General features: G+C 46.5%; 1 protein-coding gene and 1 long non-coding RNA gene across 3 annotated transcripts; one reads left to right on the top strand and one right to left on the bottom strand.

Annotated features, from left to right (window-relative positions):
- Positions 1–3,381: 3,381 nt before the first annotated feature.
- On the bottom strand, positions 3,382–6,789 carry ZNF503 (zinc finger protein 503). Its single transcript, XM_031602985.2, has 2 exons — positions 6,316–6,789; positions 3,382–5,215 (listed from the first exon to the last, which is right to left on the bottom strand). Exons 1-2 carry the CDS (start codon positions 6,622–6,624, stop codon positions 3,695–3,697), a joined length of 1,830 nt encoding a protein of 609 aa, XP_031458845.1. The 5' UTR covers positions 6,625–6,789; the 3' UTR covers positions 3,382–3,694.
- A 7,577-nt stretch (positions 6,790–14,366) lies between these two features.
- Positions 14,367–24,173, top strand: LOC149917027 (uncharacterized). 2 transcript variants are annotated; one of them, XR_016468539.1, is made up of 3 exons: positions 14,367–14,452; positions 14,876–15,017; positions 23,519–24,173. It is a non-coding gene; the product is annotated as an uncharacterized LOC149917027 (long non-coding RNA). The 2 variants fall into 2 exon arrangements; XR_016468538.1 differs by having other exon boundaries at positions 22,994–24,173.
- The last annotated feature ends 3,499 nt before the right edge of the window (positions 24,174–27,672 follow it).

Genomic DNA, 27,672 nt, shown 5'->3' with positions numbered 1-27,672 from the left:
TTTAGGAAGGAAAAAAAAAAACAACAAAACAACAACACCAAAAGGCGTCCTACCGAAAGCCTGCAGTGAAAGCCAATAATATAAAAGAAAGGCAGTATTTCTCTCTGTCTTTTCTAAATGTTAAAGAGTGCAGTTTGGTCTGTATTTCAGAGAACAGGAATGCACGTGTGCCCCTTTTCGGACCAGCCTGGGCCTTTCCAGGCTGTGCTTGCCTGGGCCATCTCGCTCGCAGCCCGCACGGCTCAGCAAAGCCCCGGCGCAGGGAAGCGGGGCCGCAGCGTTCAGGGCGGATTTGGAGGTGGTGGGGAACGACTTTCCCATCCCACAAAACGGGGCCTCCTACCGCCGAATAAATGCCCCCGTCGCAGAGGCATCCCCGTGCTCAGCTCCGCCGTCCGCTCGGAAATCAGGAAGGCAAACATGTATGTGTGTGTTTGGTATCGACCTGCGCGCACAAGCCAAGATACATATGCCCATATAGGCCGAGATATACTGCAGGAACTCCTTTGCTGTCTGTGGAGTCTGTGTTTTATTGTTTCATAAAACCAGCTTAATTACATTTCCCCATAGATAAGATAAACAGAACCCTTCTTTTCTAAGCGTCGCTTATCAGAAGTATTTTGTCGAAGCGGCACCCAGAGCGAGCCTCGCACAGCGCCGGGAAAGTCATTAATTTTTATTTTGGTTCTTCGGTTGCACTTAGCATCTGACAGGAGTTGATTTAAATATTACATGAGTTTATCTTTAGTGTTCAAAAAAGATTTGTGAGGAAGATGAAACTGTTTAATTCAAACTAATGTATGCCTGACTCCGGTCAGATCGATCTGAGTTTGGGGTTGTGATGGGTTTTGCCCTTCTGTTGCTTGTCCTCCCGAGCTGGTTTTTCACTGTGAAATTACTTTAGTTCGGTGGCATGGACCAGCGGCTGCTGTCAGCTCCTCGAGCCATCCAGCTAGTCGGAACGGGAGAACGAAATAACAAACGCGGCCCTTTTACCTAAAAACATTAATGTCCATAAGTCAATCTCCATTAGAAAAAATAGCGAATTTCCTAGATTAATATCAAAATCCTCCGTGACACTTGCCAGGTCAAATATTTAACAAGCCGGGGAGAGAGCCCTCCTTAGCACCGCTCTCCATATAAAATAAGCCGTTTCCATTTGTCATTAATGTCGCTGACAGTATCTGAGCAGAACGGCAATAATAACGTTAAGCGCTCATTTTATCACTCGCATCAGAACCCCTCGCGCACAACTTTCAGAGCTGGGAGCCGCAGCGCTGCAATTAAGGCTCCGGCGCACGGAACTCCCCCGCTCTCCCTCCGACAGACCCGAACACCTGGCTGCTGACGGATTGCAGCGAGCGGAGTCGGAGGTGCAGCTGTTAGAAATCTCTAATTGTGGAGTACGTGCGGAGAAGCGGCGGTGCTTTTTGATCGCCGTAACGGCACCGGGCTCGCACGCCCCGCTGGAGCCGCAGTGGCCCTTTCCCCGACTCGCGGGTGGCGGAGGGCCCGGGCCGGGCTGCGGCTGGGCTGTGGCTGTGGCTGGGTTGGGGCCGCGCCGCTCGGCTGCCCGCCGACTCCTGCCGCCTCCCGGCCCCGCTCGCGGCCGATGCGTTTTATCAGTGAAGTTTGCTCGGTGCGGTTAACGGCGCTGCCCTTCTCTCCTTTCCCCGAACTCATCAGTTCACAACGAGAGCTCGTTTTACATTCCCCAAACCGGCGCTACGCGCTGCTCCTTTTCCCATTTAAGGGGGGGGAGGGAACCACCGCTTGGTGAAAGCGCCGAGCCGCTCCGTGCCGATGGCGGAGCAGTGTCCCCAAAGAGCCGCTCAGCACCCGCCGAGCCCGGTGCGGCCCCGCTCCGAGCCGGGCCGAGAGAACGCCGGCCCTTCGTTAGCCGCCCGCTCCTCTCCGCTCTGCACGTTAACGCTAACTCGCACCAATTATCTGGAGTAAATGTATTAGACTAATTAGCATCTGGGCACCGCGGGAAACTTTGAACAGTAATTGTATCGCGGGGATGCGGGAGGAGGGAGGCAGGCCAACTCCTCGCCGAGCCCGGCCGCCGCTCGCCTTGCGCCGGGCCGGCAGCGGGCAGGGCGCGGAGCCGCTCTTCCCATCGGCGCGGTGCAACGCGGTGTCGGCGGCTGCTCCTGGCCGCGGCGGGGCTGTGCCGGGCGGGCAGCAACGCGGCCGGGGCGGCCCTCGGCATCGCTGCCGGCTGCGGGCGGTTTGCTGGGATCCTTCGTCCCCGGCCCTTCCCTTCTTCTTAAAAGAAAAGCAGCTCCCAGAGCAGTCCGATTTTTTTATTATTATTATTATTATGTTTCTTTTTTTTTGTTTTTGGTTTTGGTTTTTTTTTGCACTGCGGTACGAACTGAAGAAAGAAAGAAATTGAAAATAACCGGGTGAGATCAAATAGCGCTTCCCAATTACTTCGGAACTTCTCACTTAGAAAAGGAGATGAATGGTTACGCGTTACACTGTAAAAAGCTTTCGGATAATCTTCTTACTCTTTTACCAACAGTGCTGCCTTCCCCGCGTCTCTTCCTAAAGAAAGAACGCCGCCAGTTAATTGAAGCTCGCATCGAAAAGAAAACGGTTTTCACAGTAAAATGCTCTTTTGAGGAAAAAGAAAAAAAAAAAAAAAGAAAAGTTCATTTTCCTCGGGAAAGGGGCAGAGACGGGAGCGAACCTCATCCTGCCCGCTCCGTGCCCACCAACTCTACTGAAGGGGGGGGGGTGAAGATTTAAAAAAAAAAAAAATCCTTTTCGTCTTTTTTTTTTTTTTTTTTTTTTTTTAAGAGAGCCCTGGGGTAGCAATAATAATAATAAAAAAACTCTATTTTTCTTTCTTTCTTTCTTTCTTTTTTTAAAATTTTTAATTAAAATTGAATAAACGCTGAAGGAGAAAGTAGCAACCGCCTTCATCCAAGACCTACTCAGGTTTATAACAGAATCCAAGCGTATGAAAAAAAAAAAAAAAAAAAAAAAAAAAAAGTAAAACCTTTTAATACATCAAATATACGGAATTTTAATCTTTAAAGCGATACATTGTCTATTTTAGTACATGACGTAAACCTTACTTAACCCTCGTTACAGGGTGGACTTAAAAATTAAAAATAGTTAAGTGTTCCTTTTAAAGAACAAAATAAGGCAAATGAGGTTTTTGGAATAGAATTGTTTTTGTTTTTCTTCCAGAATACATACAAAAAAATACCAATTCTCTTTCAAGGGTATACACCTTAAAAATAATTGCAATTTGAAATTATAACTGACAAATTGCGAGTTGTTTTTTTAGTAACAAACATGCATGTAAATTTTTTTTTGTTGTTTCAATGAGACATTAAATAAGAACGTACGATACAATCATAGCAATTTTAAAGTAACATTAAAGAGAAGACCTCTATCTTTTTATTTATATTCTACAATGGGTGTTCCACTTTTACCTATTGAGCTCAGTTAAGTAATGCACTTTATGATTCGTTGTCCCGCTTGAAGCTAACATAAATAAATACAGTGCTCACGGATCCAGTCCTCAGATGAACACTATCGTATAAAAAGTCCCATTTCTGTTTTGTGGGGGGGGGGATGTTTGTTGTCGTTTTTTTTGTTTTTTCCTTGCCGACTTCCACCGAATTCGGAGGGCTCCATCCCTCCCCTCCCTCCCTCCCCCTCCCGCCCGCGCCGCTCACTGGTAGCCCAGCGCCGAGGCTGTGGTGAGTCTCTGCCCGTACAGTGCGTAAGGGGAGTAGTAGGGTCCCGTGGCGGCGGGCACGGGCACGGGCGCGCCGGGGGTGGGCAGCGGGCTCTTGGAGTACGGGTGGTAGCGGCTGCCGAGTCCCAGAGCGTGGTGCGGGCTGCGCAGCGCCAGCGTGCCCGGACTGCCCGGGGCGCCCGTGGTGGGGATGTGCATGTGGCACGCCATGGCCGCGGCCGCCGCGCTGGCCAGCGACGAGGAGCTGGGGTAGCTGGAGAGGAGTTTATCGGTGCCCGGGAAGGCAGTATGGGTCCGCAAGTGGCTAAGCAGCTCCTCCGAGGTGGCGAAGCGCTTGTCGCAGGGTCCGTTGGCCGACACCCAGTTGCAGATGTGCGGCTGGGGGTCGTTGGGGAGCATGAAGCCGTAGGGGTACAGGGGGTGGCCAGCCAGCGAGGGCGGCGTGGCGCCGGTCAGCGAGGAGTGCACGCCGTGCAGGGGGTGCGTGGGGTACACCAGGGGGTATCCGGACTTGAGGGCCTGGTCGTGGGCGCAGGAGGCGCCGGCGGCGCCGGCCAGGTGGCTGGCGCAGTGATAACTCAGGCAGTACGGGTCTCGGCACAGGCTGGCCGTCATCACCGACGGCGGCGACGCGCCCGCCAGCGGGCTGGAGCCGGCCGGCTTGCTGCAGCCCAGGCTGCCCGCGGCCGCCAGCTGGGCCCCCACCAGGCTGGAGGATTTGGTGGGGTCGAGCGCCACGCCGTGCGGCAGGAACTGCGGCGGGTAGCCCGCGTACGCCCCGGCCAGCGTCCCCGGGTAGCTCATGCCCGCCGGAGGCAGCGGGAAGACGGTCTGGCCCGGCTTGTAGGGGGAGACGGGGGCCACGAGGCCGGAGCCCAGCACGGAGGCGGAGGAGGTGGCGGTGGTGCTGCTGCAGGAGGAGGCGGAGTCCGAAGCGATGGGCTTGGAGCCCGGCGCGCTCTCCTGGTGCTGGTTGACCTCCACGTTAATCCCGGCGCAGCTCACACTAATCCGGCCGTGGCCGATGCCGGCGGAGCCCGGGCCGCCCTCCGTGCCGGAGCCGCCGCTCTTGCCGCAGCTCTCCGAGTCCTTCTTGTCCTCCCCGCCTTTGCCCTCGGCCGGCAGCAGCCCGGGCGAGCAGGCGGAGGCGCTGGAGTTGGGGCTGCCTGTCCTTGGGGTGAACGGCTGGCAGGTGGCGCTCGGCACCCGGAATCCCGACTTCTCTCCGGCCGCGACCCCCGCCGCGGGGGTGCCCGCGCAGCCCGCCGCCCCCGGCTCCTTCTTCTCCGCGCCCGGTTTGGAGTAGGGCTTGAAGCTCGACTTGTCCTCCACGCCGATGTCGCTGAGCTTCAGGGGGCCCGACTTGGAGTCCTTGTCGCCTCCGGAGCCATTGGAGGTGACCGAGGAGAGTTTGGAGGAAGGGGACGGGTCCGGCTTTCCTATCTGCGAGCAAGTTTGTGCCAAAAGGGCCAGGGGGCTTTTCTTCGCATCCAGCTGCAGGAATTAGACACACAACGACAGAGGTTTAATGGGGGAGTCCGCTCAAAGAAAAAAAAAAATAAAATGAAAAAAAGAAAAAACAAGAAGCCCGGAGCGTACCTAGTAGGTCTCTTGTCCCGCACGTTTTTGCAGGGGCCAGCCTGGAAGCGATGAACGATTTCGTGCACATTCATCACCCTGACAGCCCCCTCCCCTGCATGCACCATTTTCCACAAAGCCTTTAAAGAGGGCTAGGGCTCGCTGGAGCCGTGCGAGCACCCCCTCGGCCGCCCAGCGCCCACCGGGCAGCGCCCACCCCGCGCCGACCCCCGCCTCTGGCGTGAGGGAGCCCTCGGGCCGCGTCGGCTGCCGCATTTCTGCGCCCTGACCGCGGCCGCTATTTATAATCAGAGCCCGGACGATCCGGGCTCCAGGGGGGAGCCGCGCTTCGCTCCGCAGAGACCTCAGTGAAATCATTCATTCCCACGGACACACCCTTCCCACCACCCTCTCCATTTCGAGGTTCGCTTCCTAAAACAGCGAGGGGCCCCGACAGCGTGGAGAAAGGGAGAGCGGGGCCCCGAAGCCCCCAAAAGACGGCGAAGGCGGAGGGCCGAGCGCCGCCATAACCGCCCCGCGCCGCGCCGAGCCCGTGTTCGAGCACCCCCCGCAACGCCCGGCAGCTGCGAGAGCGGCGTGGCCGGATCGTGACCCCGGAGCGGGGCGCTTCCTTCCACCCACCGCTCCTCTCTCTCTCTCTCTCTCTCTCAAAAAAAAAAAAAAAAGAAAAAAAAAAAAGTATATATATATATATATATATATATATATATATATATATATATATATATATATATATAAAATACACAACACATATATATAATAAAACATTTAAAAAATCAAAAGGAGTAAAAAAAAGATCAAAAGAGCAAAAATGAAAGTTTATTCAAAAAGGAATCGCCAGGCAGCCGAGTAAACACGGAAACGACGACCACGCGCAGCTCCTCGCACTAAGATCAAAGGCGCCCGTCCCCGGTGCGACCGCGACCCGCAGCGGAACGGGCGCGGGGCAGCCGCCATGCGGGGCGGCCAGGGCACGGAGGGGCCGGGCTGCTTACCTCGATGGGGCTGACGGGCGTGGAGGGGAGAGGCTGCAGGTACTCGGGGTGTAGGATGTGGCCGGTCCGCGCCGTGAGCATTTTCAGCACCTTGATGGGCAGGCGGTTGGCTTGGCGCAGCGGGTCCGAGGGGGGGACGGCGTGGAAGCAGGGCTTGGCGGCGGCGCTGCCGGGGCTCCCAGCGTGCCCGGTCGGCCCGGCACTGAGGTCGGCGGCGCTGCGGCTGCGGCGGGGGCTGCCTCCGGGCTCGCTCAGGCTGCTGCTGCGCTTACTACTTCTGAGAGCAGAAAGCGAGGGCGATGTGATCATGACCCAAAACCTCGCATGAAAACTGGGGCAAGTCGCGCCGCTCGCACTCGGAAACGCTCACTCGCTTTCTGCGGGCGAGAAGGGAAAAAATCCACACGCCCCCCGAGGAGGAAAACAAACATAAAATGTCCCGCGGCTCTCGCTGGCGGGGAGGGCGTGGGTGGGGAGGGGGGGGGGGAAGGGGGAGCCGGCCGGAGAGAAAGAGGAGGAAAAAAAGCCGAGTAATCCGTGCGCTGCGAGGGGCGGGGGGCGCGGGCGGCTGCGCCGTGCCCGGCCGCTCTCGGCTCCCGGCTGCGGCGCGGCGCGGGGCGGGCGGGCGGAGCGCTCGGCTCCGCGCTCAGTTGTGCTGCGAGCCGCTGCCCATCCAGCCCGGGGTCTGGCGGAGAAACTCACTTCAAAAGCAGCTGAATTAGTCTGAGATTAAAGCCTTTGCCGCCTTCCAATCAAATGGGACCCCGAGGTGATTGGAGGGTCAAGGGGATGTGACGTTCCCTTTTCTGGGGCTTTTTTTCTCTGTTTTTAATGGGCTCTCGCTCTTTTTTTTTTTTCCCTTTCTCGTCCGCCTCCCCTCTCCCCTCCCCTCCTTCCTTGTTTGCGCTCCCAGGACGGGCTGGGCGTTAATTCTGTGTTTCACATCACGCGCCGCGAACGTTTTTCTTCCTCCGCGGCCAGCGCGGCTCCCCGGGCGGCGGCGGAGGCGGCCGCGGGCCGACGGGCGCCGGCCGGGAAGGAGGCTGCCGCGGGGCCTCTCCGACCCTGAGAACCGCCCCGACGCGGCAGCCACCCGATCGCGGCCCTCCGCCGTCCATTCGCGCCGCGCTGCGCCCGGGCCCGGCCTTCGCCCCACTCCCCACCGCGGCGCGGCTCCGCCGCCCCCGCCGGGCCCCGGGGAAGGGCGCGGGCCGCTCTCCGCCCCTCCCGGCCGACGGCGCGGGGACGGGCGCGGACGAGAACCTGCAGAGTGGCGGCCCTGCCCGCAGGAGCCGGGGGATGCGGCGCGGCCTGCGGCGGCGCGGAAAACGCGGCGGCGGCGGCGGCGTCGCGCGCTGTCACGCAGCGCCCGGCGCGCCGCGCCGCGCGGGTCCCCGCCCCGCCGTCAGCTGTCAGCGCTCCCCGCCGCCATCCGTCAGTGGCTTGTCAGCCCTGCCAATCCGCCCTGATTTATGTCAGCTTTTGTTGCTGATTACAAGCCTGGTGTGACTCCAGGGGGAGAGAGAGGGAGGAAGGAAAACAGAGAGGGAGCGAGCGGCTCTGCGGCGTAGAGCCGGAACTCGTCTTTCTGCGGGAACGGGCGGCGGGGCCGCTCTCCCCTTCCCACCTCCGCAGCGGCCGTTTCGGCCCCGACGCCGCACCCGGGAGCGGGCGGCTCCGCGCCCCGACCTCGCTGGGGGCCGCCTGCGCCGTTCCGGGGGCGCAGCGTGAGGCTGCCCGCGGCCCTTCTGCCGCTCCCCGCGCCGCCCGCTGCTCTCCCCTTTGTACTTCCCGTCCCGCTCTTCCCCACCTCCTCATCCCGTAACATTTTTTTTTTTTTTTCCACAGGCAAAACGTGTTAATCAATCTTTTACTTTTGTTTCCGGATCTGACATGGTGGCCCACACAATCTACAACATTAACAAAAAGGTCACTTAGAGATAAAACACGTTTGACAAGTGAAGAACAAGGCAAGTGCTTCAGGGGTCGCGGCCAATTCCTGACCTGGACTCCAACCAGAACAGGCGCCGCTCGGGGAGGGGTGGGCGTGGGGAAGGACTTTCCCTGCTCGCTCTCGGCCCCGCCGAGCACCGTCCTTCGCCTTTGCCTTCGTCTTCTCCTTCCCCGCACCGCCACCCCGTGCCGGGCAGCCCCCAGCGGCCCTCTCCCTACGGGCCGCCTTTCTCCGACGCCCTCCCTGCCCCCAGAGCGGTGCTCCGTCGGTCCCTCAGCCGGGTCAGCATCTCGGGTGGCTTTTACTGAACCGCTGCGCTCTTTGGCACGTTGAATAGAACGGGGCGATACGCGGAACTGCCCTCGCCTCCTAGAAAGATGATTTTAACAAACTTTTTAATTTCTGTGTGTTCTCTGGAATCGTGGAGCGTGTCGCCGGAACGTGTCGGTGCAAGGCAGAGCCGGGCTTCCATGTCACCGTGCCCGCTGTGTTCTTCTGAGGCCGTGACAGTTAAAGGATCGGGGGGCAGAGGGAGAAGCATCGCACAAAAGCTGCTGCTGCTGCAGCGGGACTGACAGCCCGCACCGTGCCCGTAAGGAACTCCCCCTTCCTTCATACAGAGTGGAAGTGACTTGAATCTGCCCCAGGTTTTCCCCCCGTTCTTTCTTTTGTTGTCAAGTCCAATTGATAAATGGAGTGCAGTAAAACTCTGGAAGAAAAAAAAAAAAAAAAAGGAAGAAAAAAAAAAAAAGCTGAAACCTTCATTTGTGTTCATTTGCATTAAAGTGCTTGGAACAGCTGTTTTCCTTACAGGACCAGAGAGACTCCTATCTGTTTTCTCGTTGTATTTATCCTGCCTCCCAGGGTGAAAGCCTAAAGATTAATTGTCCTAAGGCAGAGTCAGCTGCGGGCAGCCCCCCTCCCCTCTCCCTTCCCTCCCGGCCCGGCGGAGGTGCGGGGACTTCGGAGGGCCCTCGGACTCGAGGCGATCGCTGTGCCCGCTCCGTGCGCACGGCACCGCGCACCGAGGGGAGCAGGGACGGGCGGGGAGCAGCGCGAACCCGAAGCTCTCTGGCTGAGGTAGAAGCATCGGAGGGTACTTTCATTAGTAACTTCAGAGAACAGCTTTTCTTTTTTCTCTCTCTTTTTTTTTTTTTTTTTTTCCGCCGAGCCTTTGAAATGAGGATTAAATCACACTCAGCACTGTAAACTTTTTATGTAGACGGTTGTAAAAAAATATATAATAATAATAAACCTAACAAATGCCAAGCCATCCCCTCCCCTCCCAAAAGCCTTTCTTAGCCGCGGCAGCTCTGCCCGTTCCCAAGGCGCGCAGTGCGCGGCTAGAAGCGGAGTCCCGCCGCCGGGCTGCCCCGCGGAGCGCTGCGGAGCAGTGCGGGGCTGGCGGCTCTCTCCGCTCCCGACTGAGGAAGACGGACTCCGTCCTGCTCGTTACCTTGCGAGGGATCCTCGTTTAATGAATCCGCGCAGCCGGGTTGCTGCTTGGTGCTTACTTGTGTAGTCTTGTTGAAGTTTGGGTGGCGGTAGCTTTTATTCTTCTTTTAAAAAATAAAAAATAAAAATAAACAACAACAACAACAACAACAAAACCTGAGGGTTGAAACCCGTCTTCCTGCTCTTACAAAGGAAAATTGTAACTAAAAAAAAAAAAAAAAAAAAAAAAAGAGAGAGCAAAGGAGGAATTAATTAACAAGTGCCAGTCCACACTTTCCTTTACCTACCAGCTATTGGCAAGCATGTCAAGTCGATTTTATTTGCACACAATGGAAATGATTTATTTTCTCTTAAAAAGGAGTGGGCTGGCAGATATTTGAGGAGGAGAAGAGAGCGAGACCGAGAGAGGAAAAAAAGTTTGAAAATGCCTTGAACTATTCACTGTCGAGATGGCTAATCAGTATTGAGGCTCGAGGGCACTCGGGCAGCTTTTCAATGCGGTTTTCCTTTCATCTCAAGCTGGATGGAGGCGCTCAATTAAAAGCCTATCAGTTTGTAAGTAAATCAACGCCTATCAAAGTTGTCACATCAAACAAAACGATTATTATTGCAGCCCGCCTCCCCTATTAATCTCCCTCTAAAATAATCCGCTTGACAGGTCAGGCTGGCGAGCTGCAAAGCCTGGTCGGGATCACCCAAAAACCCGGAGCGAGCCTTCCCCCGGGAGAGGGAACTGCAGCAGCTCGGCACCAGCCCTGCTGGCTCTCTCCCTTGCCATTTCAGCGTCAGGTTCTGTACATCACGCTGGGAAAGGGCGTTCGGTCTTCTAAACTAAACAGCGACTGCCCTACAGGCCCTTGAGATTTTTTTGTCTTCCTTTCCACCCCCTTCTCCTTTCTATCGCTTATGAACAAGGTTCAACTTTCAATTAACAGAAACCCGGTTGCTGAGTTGTCCTTGTGCTGTATTTCTGTGCACAGCACAGCTACCTGTCTGTCCTGGGCGGCAGTTTCCTTTGCTGTGGCAGCGCTGGCGTATCACCACCCGCCCCACGGCTCCTACAGAGGTACCATACATTGCAGTGGCTTTTTGTGAACGATGCGTCTCCTTCCATTATTTTTTTTCCCCTTTCAAAAATGATAATACTTCTGATAAGGAACATTCTGGTGTATTGGAAATACCGCACCACGAATTCACACATTTGGGAAGGACAGCTTGTTTTTCTTCTTATTTTTTCTTTCATTTTTTTTTTCCTCCCCAGGTGAGCGTGGGGGCACCCAGATAACAACTGACACATCAGCCCAGGTACCCGGCCGAGGCGCGGGGCATTTCTTGTTGTCAAAGCGCTGCCCTGAATGCCTGCCAACAGAAAAGAGGATTTCCAAACCTCTCCTCTGTTTGCATAGCGCTTGAAAATATTTACCCTTATGATTGTAATTACTTTCCTAATATATATGAGGAAGATATATTTTGCTCTGCATGACATGTAGGTAATCGTCTTATAAGCGGGGATAAATTTGGAGCCATCTTCAAAATAACAGTCACGTTTAAGTGCTCAAGACTTCCTCCCCCCTGTCCCCCAATGATATTTTTGCAAAACGAGCAGAAAATCGCTTTTCTGTTTGTTTGTTTGCTTCTTCCTTCCGGAAGCGGACCTTTTCTTAAATGCTTTCAAAGGAATGCGCCCGGTTTTCTTCCCTTTGTCACGTCAAGAGAGAAGGAAGCGACGAACACACCCAATAAAGCCCCTTTCCTTTTAAGCCATTTGATAGATTCCTTTATTGACGTTGGGAGTTTCGTGTATGAGTGTGAAGGTTTTAATCCCCGTGCTGAAGCCCTTTCGCCAAGGGTGTTTTGCAGAAGTGCCCTCTGTTATGTTCCAGGTGTTGTCTGGGCGAACAGCTCTCGTTTCAAACCCGCCCTGAGGGAACTTTCTGGAGGGAGCGGGCGAAAGCAGAGCCAGGCGGCTCCGGCGGCGCGGCACGGGCAGGGCACGGCTCCTGCCAGGCGCATCGACATCCTCGGTTGCATTTCACGTTGTGCAATGTGCTGCGATTTAAACCAGCAGCCGAAAGCGAGCGATCACGTTCCCTAATCCGTGCACGTGTAGTTGAGCTGGCGCTCGCTGCCTGGCTTGTGGGAGCGAAGCTTTAGCTTCTGCGGCACCTTGCTCTGACCCTTCAGTCCCACACCTCGTCCGCACGCCTTTGTGCTCATCCACGCCAAGGCTCCGGGAAAGGCTGACCCGAGCAGCGCCCGGCGCCGGTTGGCGCAGCGCCGCAGAGCGCAGCGCGCAGTGGAGGCGATCCCGAGCTTCCTCCCCCAGGCTCCCAGACGTGCGGAGTGTTTATTGACAACTTTGTTATGGAAACTGTGCAGATCGGCCAGATGCGGCGGCGTTAGGAGCAGCGCCTTTTTCTGCGCGCCGCGAAGTTGGAGGGCTGTGGCTGGAAAAGGCACGGGCACCCCAATAATTAACCTCATCCGACAGCCCGAGTGACAAATGAACGATAATCCTCGAAGTAATTCCGAGATGGGCACGGCCGGGCGGGGGAGGGGGGAAGCGAGCGAGCGGTGCGTCTTTGCCACCTTCTTGAAACTGCCGAGGTCCCCGATCCGAAAAGGTTAAAATAATCTCAATTTTAATAGCTGTTAGCTTGTTTTCGGTCATCCCTAATGATGCATTTAGGGCTCTTCTAATCCCAACCGCTTTCATCTTTAGCTTTTTACACCTGAAAATTAATTCCACCTAAAGTACATTTTTCATTTGGTACTGTACTAGCGACGTGCAAATAATTTACATCAGCGTTCATCAGGACTGTCCCGGAGTGATGGATCATTTTGTTGAGTTGCAGTAAAAGTGCAGAATGATCTATAATGATGTAATATATACATTAAAAGGGTGTCTGGATGATCAGAGTTTTGCTAAAAATGTAAAAGGGCTTTTTGATTGATAACAGGGTTGCTGTTTTTCTGCAAAGGCTGTCACGGGCTGACACAATGCTTGAGTTATTAGGGCAGAGAAGGGCAACCATAAATTTCCAACGTCAGGCAAAAACTCTCTTTATTGTCTATATGATGGATGGGCCTCCGTACTAGACACCAAATACTTCGTATCACCCTTAAATGGGAACACATTTTTCGTGGCCATAATTCATGTTTTTTAAATAGAAAGTTTGAAATGCCTGCCTATATTTCACAACCCTGACATATTTATGAATCACTCCCTGCATGCAAATATAATTATTTAAAGCACCGAGGTGACATATGGGTTAGAAATGTACCGAATGCTGTTAGCGGAGTGATTTTTTTTAATTCCCTAAATTGAACACCATAGAAAACTCTGCCTGTCTGCTCGGATCAATAAAGTCGAAGGTGAAGTTTTACTGATTTTGTCAGTGCCACATACAGATTCTCGCTTTTGATTAGGTGCGGCAGGCAAAAAGAGAGTCTTTCGGCAATTACTGCTAGGTTAATGAAAGAAACACTCGTCTTCGGCTGGCACCCCGCGCAGACGCACGCATTTCCCCCCATCCACCCCCCACTTCGGGTGCGGAGCTACCCACGGGTGCACCCCCCGAGTGTTATGTGCAGGACGCATTTCCCGGCCGGCAGCGCTCAGTCTTGCGGGAGCGGAGCTCCCCGAGCGTCTGCCGAGGCTGCCGGGGGCCCCGGAGGTGCCGGACCCGGGGAGCCTCCTCCGGCAGCACGGAGAAGGGACGCGGCGTTGATCCGTCGCCCCGAGCCTCCGGGCAGCCCCGCGGCCGCCGCCACTTCCGCCGGGGCGGGCGGAGCCCCGGCCTCATCCCGCGCCCCGCCCGCCGCCTGCCCCCGCCCCCAGCCGGGCCGGCAGCCGTGGGGAGCAGCGCCTGGCAGCGGGAGGCGCCTCCACGGGTCCCCGTCTCCGTGCGAGCGCTGCCGCAGCCGCTCCGCTGCGCTCTGCCCGGGGCTCCTTCGGCTTCAGCCGCGTCCGCCCTCCGGAGCCCGCAGCTCAGCCTGAGCGCTCGTCCCGGGGCGTGCAGCACCTCTGCATGTGCTTCATTGGGACCTCTGTTGTTTTCGACGGAGCTCAAGCGAAGCGGGCATCAACATCACTTAGTAGCTTGAATATTTTCTCCCGTGGACTCGCGTGTAAACGTGTAAAATGTTCGCGGCAGTCCAAACTTACTATAGCAGGCTGACTCTTTGCCCATAAAATGTTAAATCAACCATGACCAGACTCATTTTCCCATGTCAGCCGAGAGGACTCCGTAAATCAACACATTAGGGCTTCGCAGGGCAGGAGCTGCGTGTGCCTCATGCAAAGCGGCCCTGACAGCCGCTCTCCCGGTGTCGGGGCTGTCAGCCCGCGTGCTGCATTGCGTTGGGAGAGGGCCCAGGAACGGGTGCTCCGGGGGGGGGGGGGGAGCGGCTCCGGGTGATTCGCCTTCCGACGTGGTTGCGCTTCTGTCTTACAGGTGTTCTGCAAAGCCCATCCCAGCAGCTTGAAGAGCTTTGATGAGCCCATGCCTGCGCTGAAGGCCAGGTGTAGGCGCTTCTCGGCACCTCCAGGAGGAGCCCAGTTGGAGGCTGTTATAGATAGCTCGTGCTGGGGATGCGGAGGGCTGCGATAGCCTTACTTGGAAGGAAGTGAGCGCTCTGGGCAAATAAAGCTGGGAAAGAATAGCCTTGTCTGTAGGATGCTGCCCAGGAGCACCTAGGATAGCCCTCTCTTTGTTCAAGAAACAAGCAAGTATTTTAGAGTTGTTGTTGTTGGTGGTGTGTGTGGCTTTCTTTCCTCCTTTATCTCTAAGTAATGTGTTATGTTCAGTAAAAAGCCCCAGCCAACCAGTCCTTATCTAACCCACTATCTCTGGGTAAGAGTTCAGATATTGGAAAGCTCGTATCTGGATGTGAGTAGGTTTGAAGGAAAAGGAGACATAGCACAGCATATAGCGAAATGATATAACCCCTTACTGGTCCTGATAGTTACACACATTGAATCAGATTAGATTCAGATATCGAGGTAGAGCCTTGTGCTATATTTCATGAAATGGGCCTCAGCATAGAGAAATCATTATCCTGTGCTCCTTGCTGGATTGCCTCCCACTTGAAGAGGTGACCCAGCTGTGACCCAGACTCTGAACAGTTGTGTGTAAATTTAATTTTCAGCATTACATCATTCTAACTGGAATCTCACCTCCTTGCTTGCTGTTGTCTGCGTGGCTTACCTGTGTGGTGGGGAGAGAAAAGGAAAGGGAGAAAAACAATGCTGCATGTTAGGAAACATGAGACAAAACGATTTAGCCAGAAGGTGAGTTTAAAAGCCTACAAAATGTCTGAAGGATGAGGACTTTCATGATGTTACTAAATCTGCTTACGAAGTTTCCCACGTTTAAAAAAAAAAAAAAACAAAGGTCACGAGACAGCAGTCAAGTGTCTGTAGCAGCTTTTATTTTTGGTCAGAGCTCTCACTGCCCAAGGAAGGGCTGCACTGTGACAAATTGTTCTTTGAAGTTCCATGTATTTGTGTGGTTTTTGCATACGCTGTGTTTTCTCTGGCAGGTTTTTGGAATATGAGAGAGCGAGTGAACTTTGCATTGTAAAAGGGGACTAGAAGTAGCCCTCTTTGTGAAGGCTGCTTGTTTCCCCAAAAGTTAAAAGATTTGAAGGAGATTAAGAGGAAAAAGCACAAAGGCCACAGCCAGCTTCATCTAATTGCTTTTTTGTTTTTCTTTAGCTGATCAGAGGGTTACCCTTCAAGTCATTTATTTCCCATCTGAAATGTATTTTTTTTTTCTTTTTTTCCTTGTTTCTTTTTCATTCATGGAAAGTTCAAATGCTCAATGGATGACAAAGCAAGGTTGAAGTATGGGAGTGTGAAGAGTTTGTTTCCTGACCAGCTTCATTCAGGTACTCCCAGCTCTGATAAATGTACCTTTAGTGTCAGGAGCAGAGATTAAAGGCAACAGGAGCCTGGCCAAGGTCACAAGTCCTTACAGTAAATAAGTGGTCTGTTCAAGTAAACTTATTAAATTGTGGCCACGGAAGAACAGAGACCAGACAGAGTTAGCAACTCTTACATTCCAATTCTAGGCTTACCATTAAGTGTGCAGCTTTATTGTGTGGCTTTTTGTTTAATCTGAAAAGTGGAGTCCTGCTATTTAGTTATCAATCACTATGAGTTTTAATGAGGATAAAATAGTAAATGCTTTAACATATTACCACGGCATAACAAAGCTTAGAGCTTAACTTCATATTCCCTATGGAAATACTGCAACGTAATGTGCCATGTCTTGCTGCGTAACAGAGTGGTCGAATCAAGGGGATCATTTAGAGTGCCGTGCTCTCTTGTCAGAATTAAATAATGGTATTTCATGTAAGGCTAGCAGCAGCACTGCCATGTTTTGTGCTACTCACTGACCAGGAAAAAACCTCCTCCCAGGTTTCTCAGTCCTTCATCAATTTTTCAAATTCATGGAATGATGTAATATAACCAACATATGCATGTGATGATGGTGTGTCTTTGGTCCTTTGAGTGCTAAATGCCCCACATTTCTATAATATTTGAGTTCTTGTGGTTTTCTGTTAGATTTATGTGTTGATGTTTTTTTTTTTTTTAACCTGTGACCTTGAAATCATGAACAATCCCCATGTTAGTACGACAGAGGTACAAATGGCATTATTATATAGCTTTGGTGGTCTTGTTTGAATGTTATTAATATACAAGGGTAAAATCAATTAGTGAAACACCATTTTTGAAATGTAATTTATTAACACTGTGTAAGAGTATTCTTCGGTTGACTAGCTTTAAGACAGAGATAATATAATAGCATTGTGGCTACTTCAGTTAGGGCTTGCTTCTTCTCTCCTTGGACTAAAAGGCAACATTTTCTCATTAACTACTACATGAACAGAATTGGACTGTGGTAAGCAGCTGTTTTGGTTCAGTAATCTCCCATTGTTTCATTCCCACGTTTTTATCACCATCTCAGTGGGAAGACCAAATTTAAGTAGGATGCTTTTATAGGTAGTTTAGGTTTTTAATATCAAAGTACGTTAATGAGAAAGAAGAGTGGCTGGACCCAAATTATGGCATCTAAGGAGTACAGTAAACGCTATGGCCCAATTTAAAATATCACAGAGACGATTCAGTTTTCCTGGTCTATTAGCATCTATTTGTGTCTGTTATCATTAATAATGAATTGTATTACTAACCCAGAGGAGAAAAAAAATAAGAATCCAAGCCTGTTTTTCCTTCATCATGAAAGCTAGCAGGAGTAGATGGGATTTTTTTAAAGACTATATTAATAACTACAGCATTCATATAAACAACTGTGGATCTCTGACAGGCTCTTTACAGTGGAAGTAGAAGCTATTCTTGGCCAGAACTATCTGCTTCTTTCAAGGTACCACTTAAAATTGCTTGTGGAACAAGAATGATGAAAAATGGTTGGCTTGAGGCTCAGCTGTGGTTATGAAAATTAGCTGACCTTGATTTTTTTTTTTTTGGTCCAATATTTTAAATTTTTGTGATTCAGATGGTGTGAAAAATCCCAGTTACTTGCGGTAGTAAAGGACAAGATTAGTTCAGGTGGCTTCTGGGTGTGCAATCTAGTGTAACCAAGGAGAAGAGTGCTGAAAGGAAATATGGTTCTCTCCTGTGGCAATATTGTAGTTTTATTTATATATTTATGCTGGTGTAATGAAAGCAATAACATTTTTACTGTGAACAGTAACTTGGGATGCCAAGATATCCTAACCTGGGTTGGTTATATTTATGTTTATAATATATAGACTGAAAAAAAAGAAAGTTTAAAAAAAAAAAAAAAAAAAAGTATTACCTTTTGGAATAATGTTTGGCTTATAGGTGGTTTGGTATCTTTTACACAATCTTGCCTGCGTGTCTCTCCAGACAGATCAAATGTTTATCTCTAATACTCCTACATCTTCCTAGAAGGCCTAGGTACTCTTTCTTGTGGAATATAATGGGGGAGAAAAAAAGGATAAGGCAGTCTCCACAGATTCATCCAACTATCTGTCCTCAGCATAAGCACTAAGATATCAACATGGATCTGTTGCACTGGGACCTTTTTCAGACCTTGTAAGGCAGGGTGAATTTCATCCTTGCAAGATTAAGAACCGAAACAGACTCCTGAGGTAGTGAAAATTAATTTAATGGTTATAAAGACGTCAGACTGATGACACCAGAGAATGAAGTGCAGAATGTCCTCCCCTGCCTTGCCAGAATAATTAGAGAACAGTTCATTCACATCCTCTCTGTTGATTCTGCAGAAATACCAGTTGTGTGACTGGATTTCCGTAACAGAGACGCCCACTAATTCTTCACGCAGGTTACCTGAAAGCCAGTGTGTGGTAACACTGTCAATACAGGTTTGTTTGACATCCAGCCAAAGAAGATACTAGCTACCTGCTGCATGTTTCATTTCCTAAATAGGAAGTGCTAGGAAATTTTTATGCCTGCTTTCTTTTTTTTTGCTGCTTTTGATTCTTTGCCCTTTGCTGCTAAAGATTTTTAGTTCACCTTTAGTGACAAGTTCAGATATGAATGTCTTGACTTTTATCAGTTTAGGTCAAATCATGAGCAGATTTTTTTTTTTGATTAAAAATGTTTAGTTTTCCATCCTTCCACTCCGCATAAATAAAATTGCCTGAAGATATCTACCACAATCTAATCTATGATATTCTGATAGCTATGGTATGTGCTATCAGCTTTAACATTTCTAAACCTTAAATGAATGTCTGCTATCACTGTTTAGTACAAATAGTTCTGAATTATTATAAAAATATTTAATGCATAATGCATATCACTCAGGTATTTCTGTCAGTAATGGATGGGAAACAACGTTTGGATAATTTATAAAAGTAGACAAAAACATTTTTCAGTAGGTATTGTTTTCAAAGCGTTGGTTTCTAATAATAACATTTTGGTCATAATACCTTTTTAATATAATTTAATCTACTTTACTTATGCAAATTGGTGAACTAACTTAAGTGCTTTTATTCTACCTGAAATGCTGAAAGTATCTTATGTTACAGAAATGTGCATAAAAACAGTTTAACTCTTTTGCATGCTTCAAGTTAAGCAGCCTGGTGTGGGAGCTTTGTTTTGGGCAGGTGAAGGTCTTCATGAACTTAGGAACCTGTAGCAGGTAGAGAGAATGCAGGGGTAAAAGTCTGATGCTACAGACCTCCTCTATGCCAAACCAGTTTTCCATCTTGAAGAAGCTGGAACTACCAGACACCACCATGGTTTATGATCATCCTCTAAGTGTCCTCTAGTGGGCTGCTGGAACATGGGGATCTGCCACTAAGCAATTAACTGATTACGTTGGGTACACACTGCTTTTACAGCGTGTAAGGCTTTCGCCTCGCTAGGCATGAAGCATTGGTTAACTGATTATGGCATATATGCAGAGCACTAGGGTATCCTCTGGCTGGAGATAGGAAAGGATGGTTTTGGAGACAGTCTGGAGATCAGCCCATCTGACATACACATAGGACTTGCAGCTAGGGTTTTCTCCCTGGTAGAAGGGCGTTATAGATGTACTCAAAGTATCTGGCTCAGAACCTCAATGACAATTATAGTGACTGTAAATGAAAAGAACATTAAGCATGCTAAGTCAGGCATGGAAAAATGAGGAAGTGCCAGAACAGAGGTTGCCTCTGCAATCTTGATTCACTCTGTTTAGCGCATAGACGTGGTGACAGTCTTGATGATGATAGAACATCAAGATCAAACAGTATCACCTCTGTGTGATCCCTGTCTCATTTGGTGCAAAGTCTGCAACAGAGAGAATGCCAAAGGACAGTGATTTGTCACTGAGCACTCTGAGAGGAGTGGCAGTACAAAACCAAGCACAGTATAACAAAGCAGAACGTTTCTCCTTCATGTGTAAAAAACACATGTAGTCTGATAAAAACTAAGAATCCTGTAGTGTGTATTTTTTAAAAAATCAAATTGAAGAATTCAAAGAAATAAAGGATTATAATTCAAGGTAAAAATAAAAATGCACGTTTAAACAAGCCAATTTTGAATTCATTGTCTTAGTCTTGAAAACATATAGGAAAGTTACCTAGTAGTGATTACTAGTATATTTGGGACATGAACCTGGAAATACATCGGTTTTATTTTTTAATCAGTGACAGTCTACAATAATTCAGAAACAGGGTAAGCAGGATGATTTTTCTCCAACTTTCATATTAAATCTAGCATAGAAAATTGAAAAAAAAAAAAATTCTAGTAGCAATGGACCAACAGGTTTGCCAGAATCAACATGACATGGTACTGTACAGCTACGTCATTGAATAGCTTCATTTTTAGTACTTAAGCAAGCATAAGGTGGCCTCAGCGTGTTCTGAGGTAGCCAGCTGAAGAAACTTCTCCAAAACTGAAGTTCGCTTGATCTTTCTTGGATGGTGAGGTGGGTACAGAGTACATTTCTATACAACTACTTTTCCCTTGGTCTAGGGGAGTACAGCCTGGGGAACTTCTCATAGGAACCTCTCAAACGTATACGTATTCTTATATCTTCAACAGGTTTGTAACAAAATATTTTGTTTAACAAGAAGAGGTAAAAATTCTGTAAAAGCTTGAACTTCTCTCTATTAATTTTGCCTTTCCCACTCTTCAAGAGGGAAAAGGCATTTCACTTTTTATTATACGTGGAACAGCAATTGCAATTCCTAGGTTTTATCCCCCTTCTTGAGTATTAGCAAGACAGCTAACCTTTTGAGCTATTTTCAGTGTAACTAGCTGTAAAATTGGAATATTCATGCCTAGCTGAGATAGGTATAGTAAGGCTTAATTGATTAATAGATGTAAAATGTCGTGAAATTTTCAGGCAAATGACACTTCAGAAATGTTAGGTATGACTTCCTTTATACTTTAAAATAACCAATATAAATAACACTAAGAACCAATCATTATGAACAATTTCTACAAACACATTTACTTATAATCTTTCCACTGAAAGACAAATTATGATACTGAATAGTGAATACTTTGAATTTTCAGAATTCAAAACAGGCAGTAAAAGAAGAAGGAAATTAATGTGCATTTCCATTCACAAGAAGCAAAAGATGAACACCAATAAAATTTCCCTCTAGATTAAACTTTGAAAATGTTATTTTCAGTGTGTGAGTTTATGGGCCTGTATGAAGAAAATGTGTATATTCCTGTACGCTTAAAATTGAATCTCTAAAATCTTTCAGTAGACTTGTCAAAGTCTTCTTACTGTTCACTTACTTATTTAGTTCTCAGTGAATGTTTTGCTGTTTGCTTCTCTGCTTAAACAAAACTATTTTTAATAAGCACTATATAACGGATAACCTCGAACTTCTCAGTAACAAAATATTTTCCAATGTGTGATTCTCTTATAATCCGAACTTCTTTCAGTTTGTGACAGTATGGACAGTTCTGTAGTTTCGTTAACATTTCGCATTTTTTCAAAGCGAAAAATTAAGGAAGAACTGAACTTAAGCTTTTATTAACTTTTAAATTCAATTTAACATACGGAATAATGCCATATTGCTGCACCCATTAAGTAAGTTATTTCATTAGCGGTATTTTTTTTTTCTTCACTTCATGAGGAGTTCAATGTGATTTTTTTTTTTTTTTTCCAACCCAATATCTAAGTTAGGTTTAAGTAGAAGATCAAGGAAAAAGGAGAAAAGGATCCAGGTTAGCCATTAGATCCCAGATAGTCAGGATTTTGCACAAGAGGTCCACTTCCTGTGTCCTGGCTACTCTACCTAAAGGGCAAGTGAGACTGCAAGTGAGTTTACGTGGCTGCAGTGGCATGCCTGTTGTGCCAGAGAGCCATCAGGCTGGGGGAAACCTCTACCCACTGGATATTGCCAGTAGCATGTGGGCCAGAGGGTATGTACTTGAGGAAAGGAAATTAAAATAGGTTAAAACTGAGGTTTTAATTCCTAAAATGGTTGGTAAATTATCCATATATATTTTAATAGGTGGTTAATGAATTGACATAAGGTTAAGCAAGCCATTAGGCACAACTTATGGCTATCCATGATTGCTACTGCTTAACTTCATCTTTAGCACGTGGTTCTCAAGCCTGTGAAATTTTGTAGATTCTGTAACTCACTGGTTAGTGGTTTGAAAAATATTTATAAATAGTCATCTTCAAGTAGAAGGTATAAAGTTACAGTCTAATAGCTGTTTTTCTGTTTTGGTAGGGAATTCTAAGGCAGATGACAAACTGGGAAAAAATGCCAGAAACTTGGCTGGTGACTCTGTATGTTTTTATCCCTTCATCGTAAGAATTAGCTGCGCATATTTCTCAAGAGTTTTGAACTGAGAATAAAGTGGTTTTTGTTGGTTAGCGCCAGTTCTCTAACAGCTCATTCTTTTGCAAGCTGTTTTATTCCTCTGTCCTGCGGTTCTGATCCATGACGATATTCATGACAGCTTCCCTTTTCCTGGGTTCAGTCACATAAATCGAGCGACTCCACCAAAAACAAACAAATTTTTCATTTGTTTTTCTTGGGGGGGTTGGCAGGGAAGGGGGAAGCAATTAATTTACAAAAGTTTTGTGGATAATAATATTTTAACTTGAAATATTTTGTTTGACTCGGTATTAAGATTTTTGTAGTATTACTGTGACCAAATATTTAAGATGGCGTCATCCACGACTAGATCCCTTTTAGCCTTCACTTTTTCTAACAGAATTCACTCAGTGTTGTCCTAACAAGGTACAGAATCTTTAGTAAGTGAGCCAAAAGTAGCACAGTAATTTAACTCACTGGATAATCACATGAGCTATTATGTCACCCAGATGCACTAGAAAAACCTTTATTAAAATGAACAACCACAAAACAGAACCATATGCTGTTTTTTTTTTTTTTCTGTTGTAAGTTCATGGTATTAAAATATTTAATTATCAACTTTGAAACTGAAGCCCTTGTAGTATAACTTTCTCCAGATCAAGGTCTGATCTGGAGAAAAAGCCTGAGAGAATTTCAAGCGGTTTTACTCTTTATGACCATAAAATCAACTATGTAAATTCTGCTATATGTTTCTATGCGGATTTTGTTATATGGACATCTCTCTGCTGGGACTGAAATACTTTGTTCCTAATTAGTATTATGCTATCCAAAATCATCAGCTGATTGTAACTTTTAAGCTTTACTCATCTGATTGGGATTCCAGCAAGAAACCTAAGCAAGAAAAGCTTTTTATTATATTATTAACAGTCCACCAAAAGCAATAGTAATTTGCAGCTCTATGTTCTCCTCTTGTGATTGCAGGGAGGATGCCAGCACTGTGACCAAATATCAACGTGTTTTCAGATACTTTTGTAAGAATGGAGTCCAAGTTATAATCTGACTGGTCTCTGTTGTACTTCTACTAGCTTATACATGACTTTCTGGTTCTAGAGGGACTGAATATTGTTAGATTGAATTGTGCTAGACACAGGACCAGAGAACTTGGGACAAAAATATTCTGGAGAACCAGACAGAATCCACAGGCTACAGTTAAGTTATCTTTCTACTTCGTATCTCCTAGGAAAAGGGATTATGCATGTTATGGGATTTGAAGAATGACTGTGTTAGTGTATTTGCATGCAGCGTGTAGAAGAAGAGAGTAAAAGACACCAGCAAGAAGGTTCAAGAAGAGGCAATTAAACTAAACCGTCCAAATTTCCCTTGCATTTTCTTTTATTTCCAAGAGATAAAAAGCCTGCTTTCTTGCCAGATTTATAAGTATCTCTCTATATTATTTGACAGTATACTGCTTGTGGAAAACATGCTTCTGTAATTTTCAATTTTCAGCTCCTCCATCTTGCATCATGCATCAGCATGTTCTCTTCCCTGTGACGTCTCCAGATGATGCAGAATTAACGTTAACTGAGCTGTACTTAACCCTCCTCACCCAGAAGGAAGGGTGGATGAAAGTAATGAGTAATGGGAAAAGTTGCTGCTTAACAAACTGCAGAAGATATTGTTGATGACTTTTGTGTTGTTTGATGACTGCCTTTTGTGTGAGTTCTGTTCTTTTGTAGTCATCCACATTGTTAGCAACTTCCATACATTTCTTTGGAAATATCTTGTACTCAAGATATAAAGAACAATAGCAACTGGTTTCGGAATTGGACAAAATAGAGGTAAAACCTTTGTTCTTTCATATATAGAAGCTATTCCATACTGATCTGTTCTGTGTTGACTTCTGATTGGACAACATACCTGCTTTGTGGTCTCTTTTCAGTAGTAGAATCACACATCTGTTATCTATGTGGAAAGCTGTGGTTTCCACACAGTGAATTGTTAGAAAAAGTGAAGGGTAAAAGAGTTCTAGTCATTAGCTTTGTCAATATAACCAGCTCAAAAATGTGTTTAAAAAAATAATAATAAACAGAGACATGTACATAGATGCAAAGCGGGAAAGAAGCCTGCTTCCTAACATTGGGAACTTTCACACCTTGGCTCAAGATCCTTCCTGGCCACACAACATTTTTTTTTTTTTTTTTTTTTTTCCAGGGTAAAACAGGCATAGAACCTCTTCCAACATGTCTTTTGAATAGTAGATGCCCTTTTATATCCAGGTTTCTCTTATTATATAGTGATGTTGGCAAAATAAGTTGAGATCTTGTCTCTGTAGGATCAGATGAAAAATAATAACAAAAGCAAAAATCCCAGCTCTCCTGAAGGCTTGGTATGTCAGCTCCACAGTGAACTACCAGGACCCTAGAACAAGAGAGGTCATCCCAGCTCCAACCTCCTCCAGCCTCTACAACCACTTCCTTTGTTCTTTAATTTTTGTCTACAAGCATTTCTGGAAATAATTTTGTCTTTGTACGGCAGGCAGTCTCTGCCCCAGATATTGTGTTGAAGGTCTGGAACACAAAGACACCTCAAGTAACTTTTAAAACTTCAAATCTGTGATTTATAATGCGACTGCAATGTACAGTGGCCTCAAGTTAGTCTTTATCATAGCTTTAGTCCTCTTTCTTGCTCATCTCTGATTGTTGCTTTCTTATAAGCAAGCAAAAACTGATGTACAAGTATGGACAATTGCTTCTGTATTACAGTTTGCTTCCCCATCACAGCGTAGCCAGAGATTCTGAATTCATGTGCACATAATAGACTGTAGTGAAGAACAGCACTTCGTGTTTGCTGGGAGTCAATCATCTTGAGCTTTGAAAAATTCACCTCTGTGTGTGTGTGCAACATACAATTACAGGAGAAGCAGTAGCAATAACTTCCAAATGAACATTACCAAATAATTCCAGTAGGAAAATGCTTATGATCTTTTGTGAAGTGTTCTGTGCCTCCATAGCTAACAGCAGGCCTTTGAAACTTGACAGGAAGATAATCCTGGCACCCCTTTGTTGGCTTTATGAAACCAAAAGAAAAAAACCAAAACCAAACATTCAGACTGTATGAATTACAAGCCATTAAAAAACCTTATTTCTTGTCTTTGGTTCTCATATGTATCTAGTTTTGGCAATATATCAAAATCCTGCAATAATCCACAGAGCTTGTCGTTGTCCCTTGTCAGCGTTTGCTCTTGGTGTGCTATATACTCCAGGTGGGACACATAGAGAATAACTACCCTTCAACCTGGAATGTCCTTTTGCTTGCAAGTACTGTCCACTGGGAGCAACAGAATGATGGTGCTACACTTCTTTTCCTGTCCAGGAATAATATTTTTTATCTTATAATAGCACTGTACCTTTACACTGAACAGGCCAAACCGAGACAGGGTATTGTATACAGCTGGGGCATCAACCTCCATCTTTGGACATGTAAATCAAGTTCTAGCTGACCACAGATAACACAGATTCTTATACAAATAAATCAGCCTTTCTTTGCCTTGTTCTCCTTGTTCCTTTCCTTTCTTTCTGTAGGATAGAAAGAAGGGAGAATTGTGCAATTAATTGTTGCTTTGTTTTAGTTGTTCAACATGTACTTATTGGATGAAATTCTAGCCTAAAAACTACACTGTGATATATAATGTGACATAATGGATTTTAATTATATTTGGGCTGTACCATGGCAGACGAAACTGCTATTATCCTCATTGGAAACCAGATTAATAGGTAAAAATTTTCATGAATGTTTTTTTTTTCCATCTGTGTTCAAAGCTTTTAGGTTGTTCTGTGTTTTGAAAATTCTTACCTTATAGTATAGTGAATTATAATGCCTACATGCAAATTTACCTTTCAAGAATACTAATTAGGTTACAAAGTGAAGCTCTCTAAAGAAGTCAGGAGATGCCGAACTTCAAGGTATCTTTGCAATAAAATAGTGAGCAAACTCCTGTCAGAGCTGTGTTTGTTCACGGTCACTGTTTCCTCACTGTGCTCATACCACACTGCTGCTGTAAGATAGCACATGTCTGAAACTCCTATGGATATTCACTTCTGAGAGAGAGAAGAAAAAAAAAAAACCACACACTCTTATTTCTCTATCATCATCATTTTAATTCAGTGACAGAGGAAAAAAAAAAAAAAAAGAATGTGGATGTACTTATCTTTGAGTTTTATGGAACTGCGTCATACTGTTATACTAATATAGTTCAAGCTAAGTTGCATGCATGTATTGAGTGTATGTGCACGTGTAACTTTCTCTTCAAATCCTTTTAAGTTATCATTACCTGTTAAATGGCTTTAAGTGTGAATATAAGAATAGGCTGGAGATAGGAAAAGAAAAACCTAATTTCCAGCACTTCAGAATAGAAGTAGAAAATGAAGTCATCACTACTGTTTTTCTTCTTGTCTCTGTCAATGAGATTAATCTATGTTCTTTGTCATGTTTTGTCTTTGTTCCATCATGTTCATTTTTTCCTTGTTTGTTTCATAGCAGTGTGTGCTAATAATGCTCTTTCCTGGGTGACATCTCAATCTATTAGTTTGAACATTAAACATCCCCTTTAACTATTTGGCATTAAAAACAGTTCTAAGTAAAGATATGTGTGAATAAAACGTTCCCCTTCCTTTGGTAACATGGATAAAAATGTCTGCAGTACAGTTAATCTCTTCAAGTTAAATTGATCCATTTTGTATTAAGCATTGTATTCCTTTGGAAACATACTAACAAGTTTTTTTGAGCCAACATTTTCTTTGCAAATGTCAACAAATGAGTTATATGGGCAAAGACCGAGTCAAGATTTCTGATGGTCAGAGGGGGAGAATTCTGTGAGTTGGCTAAGTTGTTGTTGTTGTTGTTGTTGAAATGAAAAAGCAACAAGAAAATGTAGAATGTTCACAGTGTGCCATATTGTTTGGTGAAATTCTAGGCTGTTTTAGAAGACAGTGGGTTGTTGACTTTGAAATACAAGATGACTGTGTACATGGATATGCAGGCATACATAATGTGCTGTAAGATAGAAAACAGTTCTGCTGGGTTAGCTTGATCTGAAAAGCTTTAGGAACTTTTAGGCTCATAAAGCCTTTGACATACTTTTTTAGATGAAAAACTTTTATGTGTAGGCTTTATATAAAAATAGTATGATTTGTTTGATTCTGGGTGCAATGCTAAATTTACTGGTATATATTAGCTAATTATTTTAACCAAATGAAATTTCAAAACCATTCCTTATATGCAGTTTAGGTTCACAACTGCTAAAATTTAAGTTCTGTCACTGTGTGAAGAACATAGAAAAGCATCTGTTAGGTATGTACCATGCTGCCAATACACTGTTTCCCAGTTGTTTAGGGGCTAGATTTTATAATATTGGCATGATTTTATTCTTTTATTTTATCCAGTGCTCTTTTGTCAAGGAATAGGTCTGCTCAAAGTTTAATTTACATATGTGAAATTATATATAGAAGAAAAATGACATTAAAAAAAAGAGATAATATTATTTTTTTTTTCCTGTATTAACTCATGTTGAGCGCTACTGAAGTTTTAGGCAATACATTTCTGAAAAAGTAGGCAAACCATATTTGAACAGCCCATACATAACTGCCTGTTTCTGCTTCTAA

This window comes from Phasianus colchicus, chromosome 8, assembly GCF_987193195.1.
Source record: "Phasianus colchicus chromosome 8, bPhaCol1.hap1.1, whole genome shotgun sequence".
Taxonomy (NCBI): Eukaryota; Metazoa; Chordata; class Aves; order Galliformes; family Phasianidae; genus Phasianus; species Phasianus colchicus.
The sequence above is the reverse complement of the archived record's forward strand: the minus strand, read 5'-3'. Positions and strand labels throughout refer to the sequence as shown.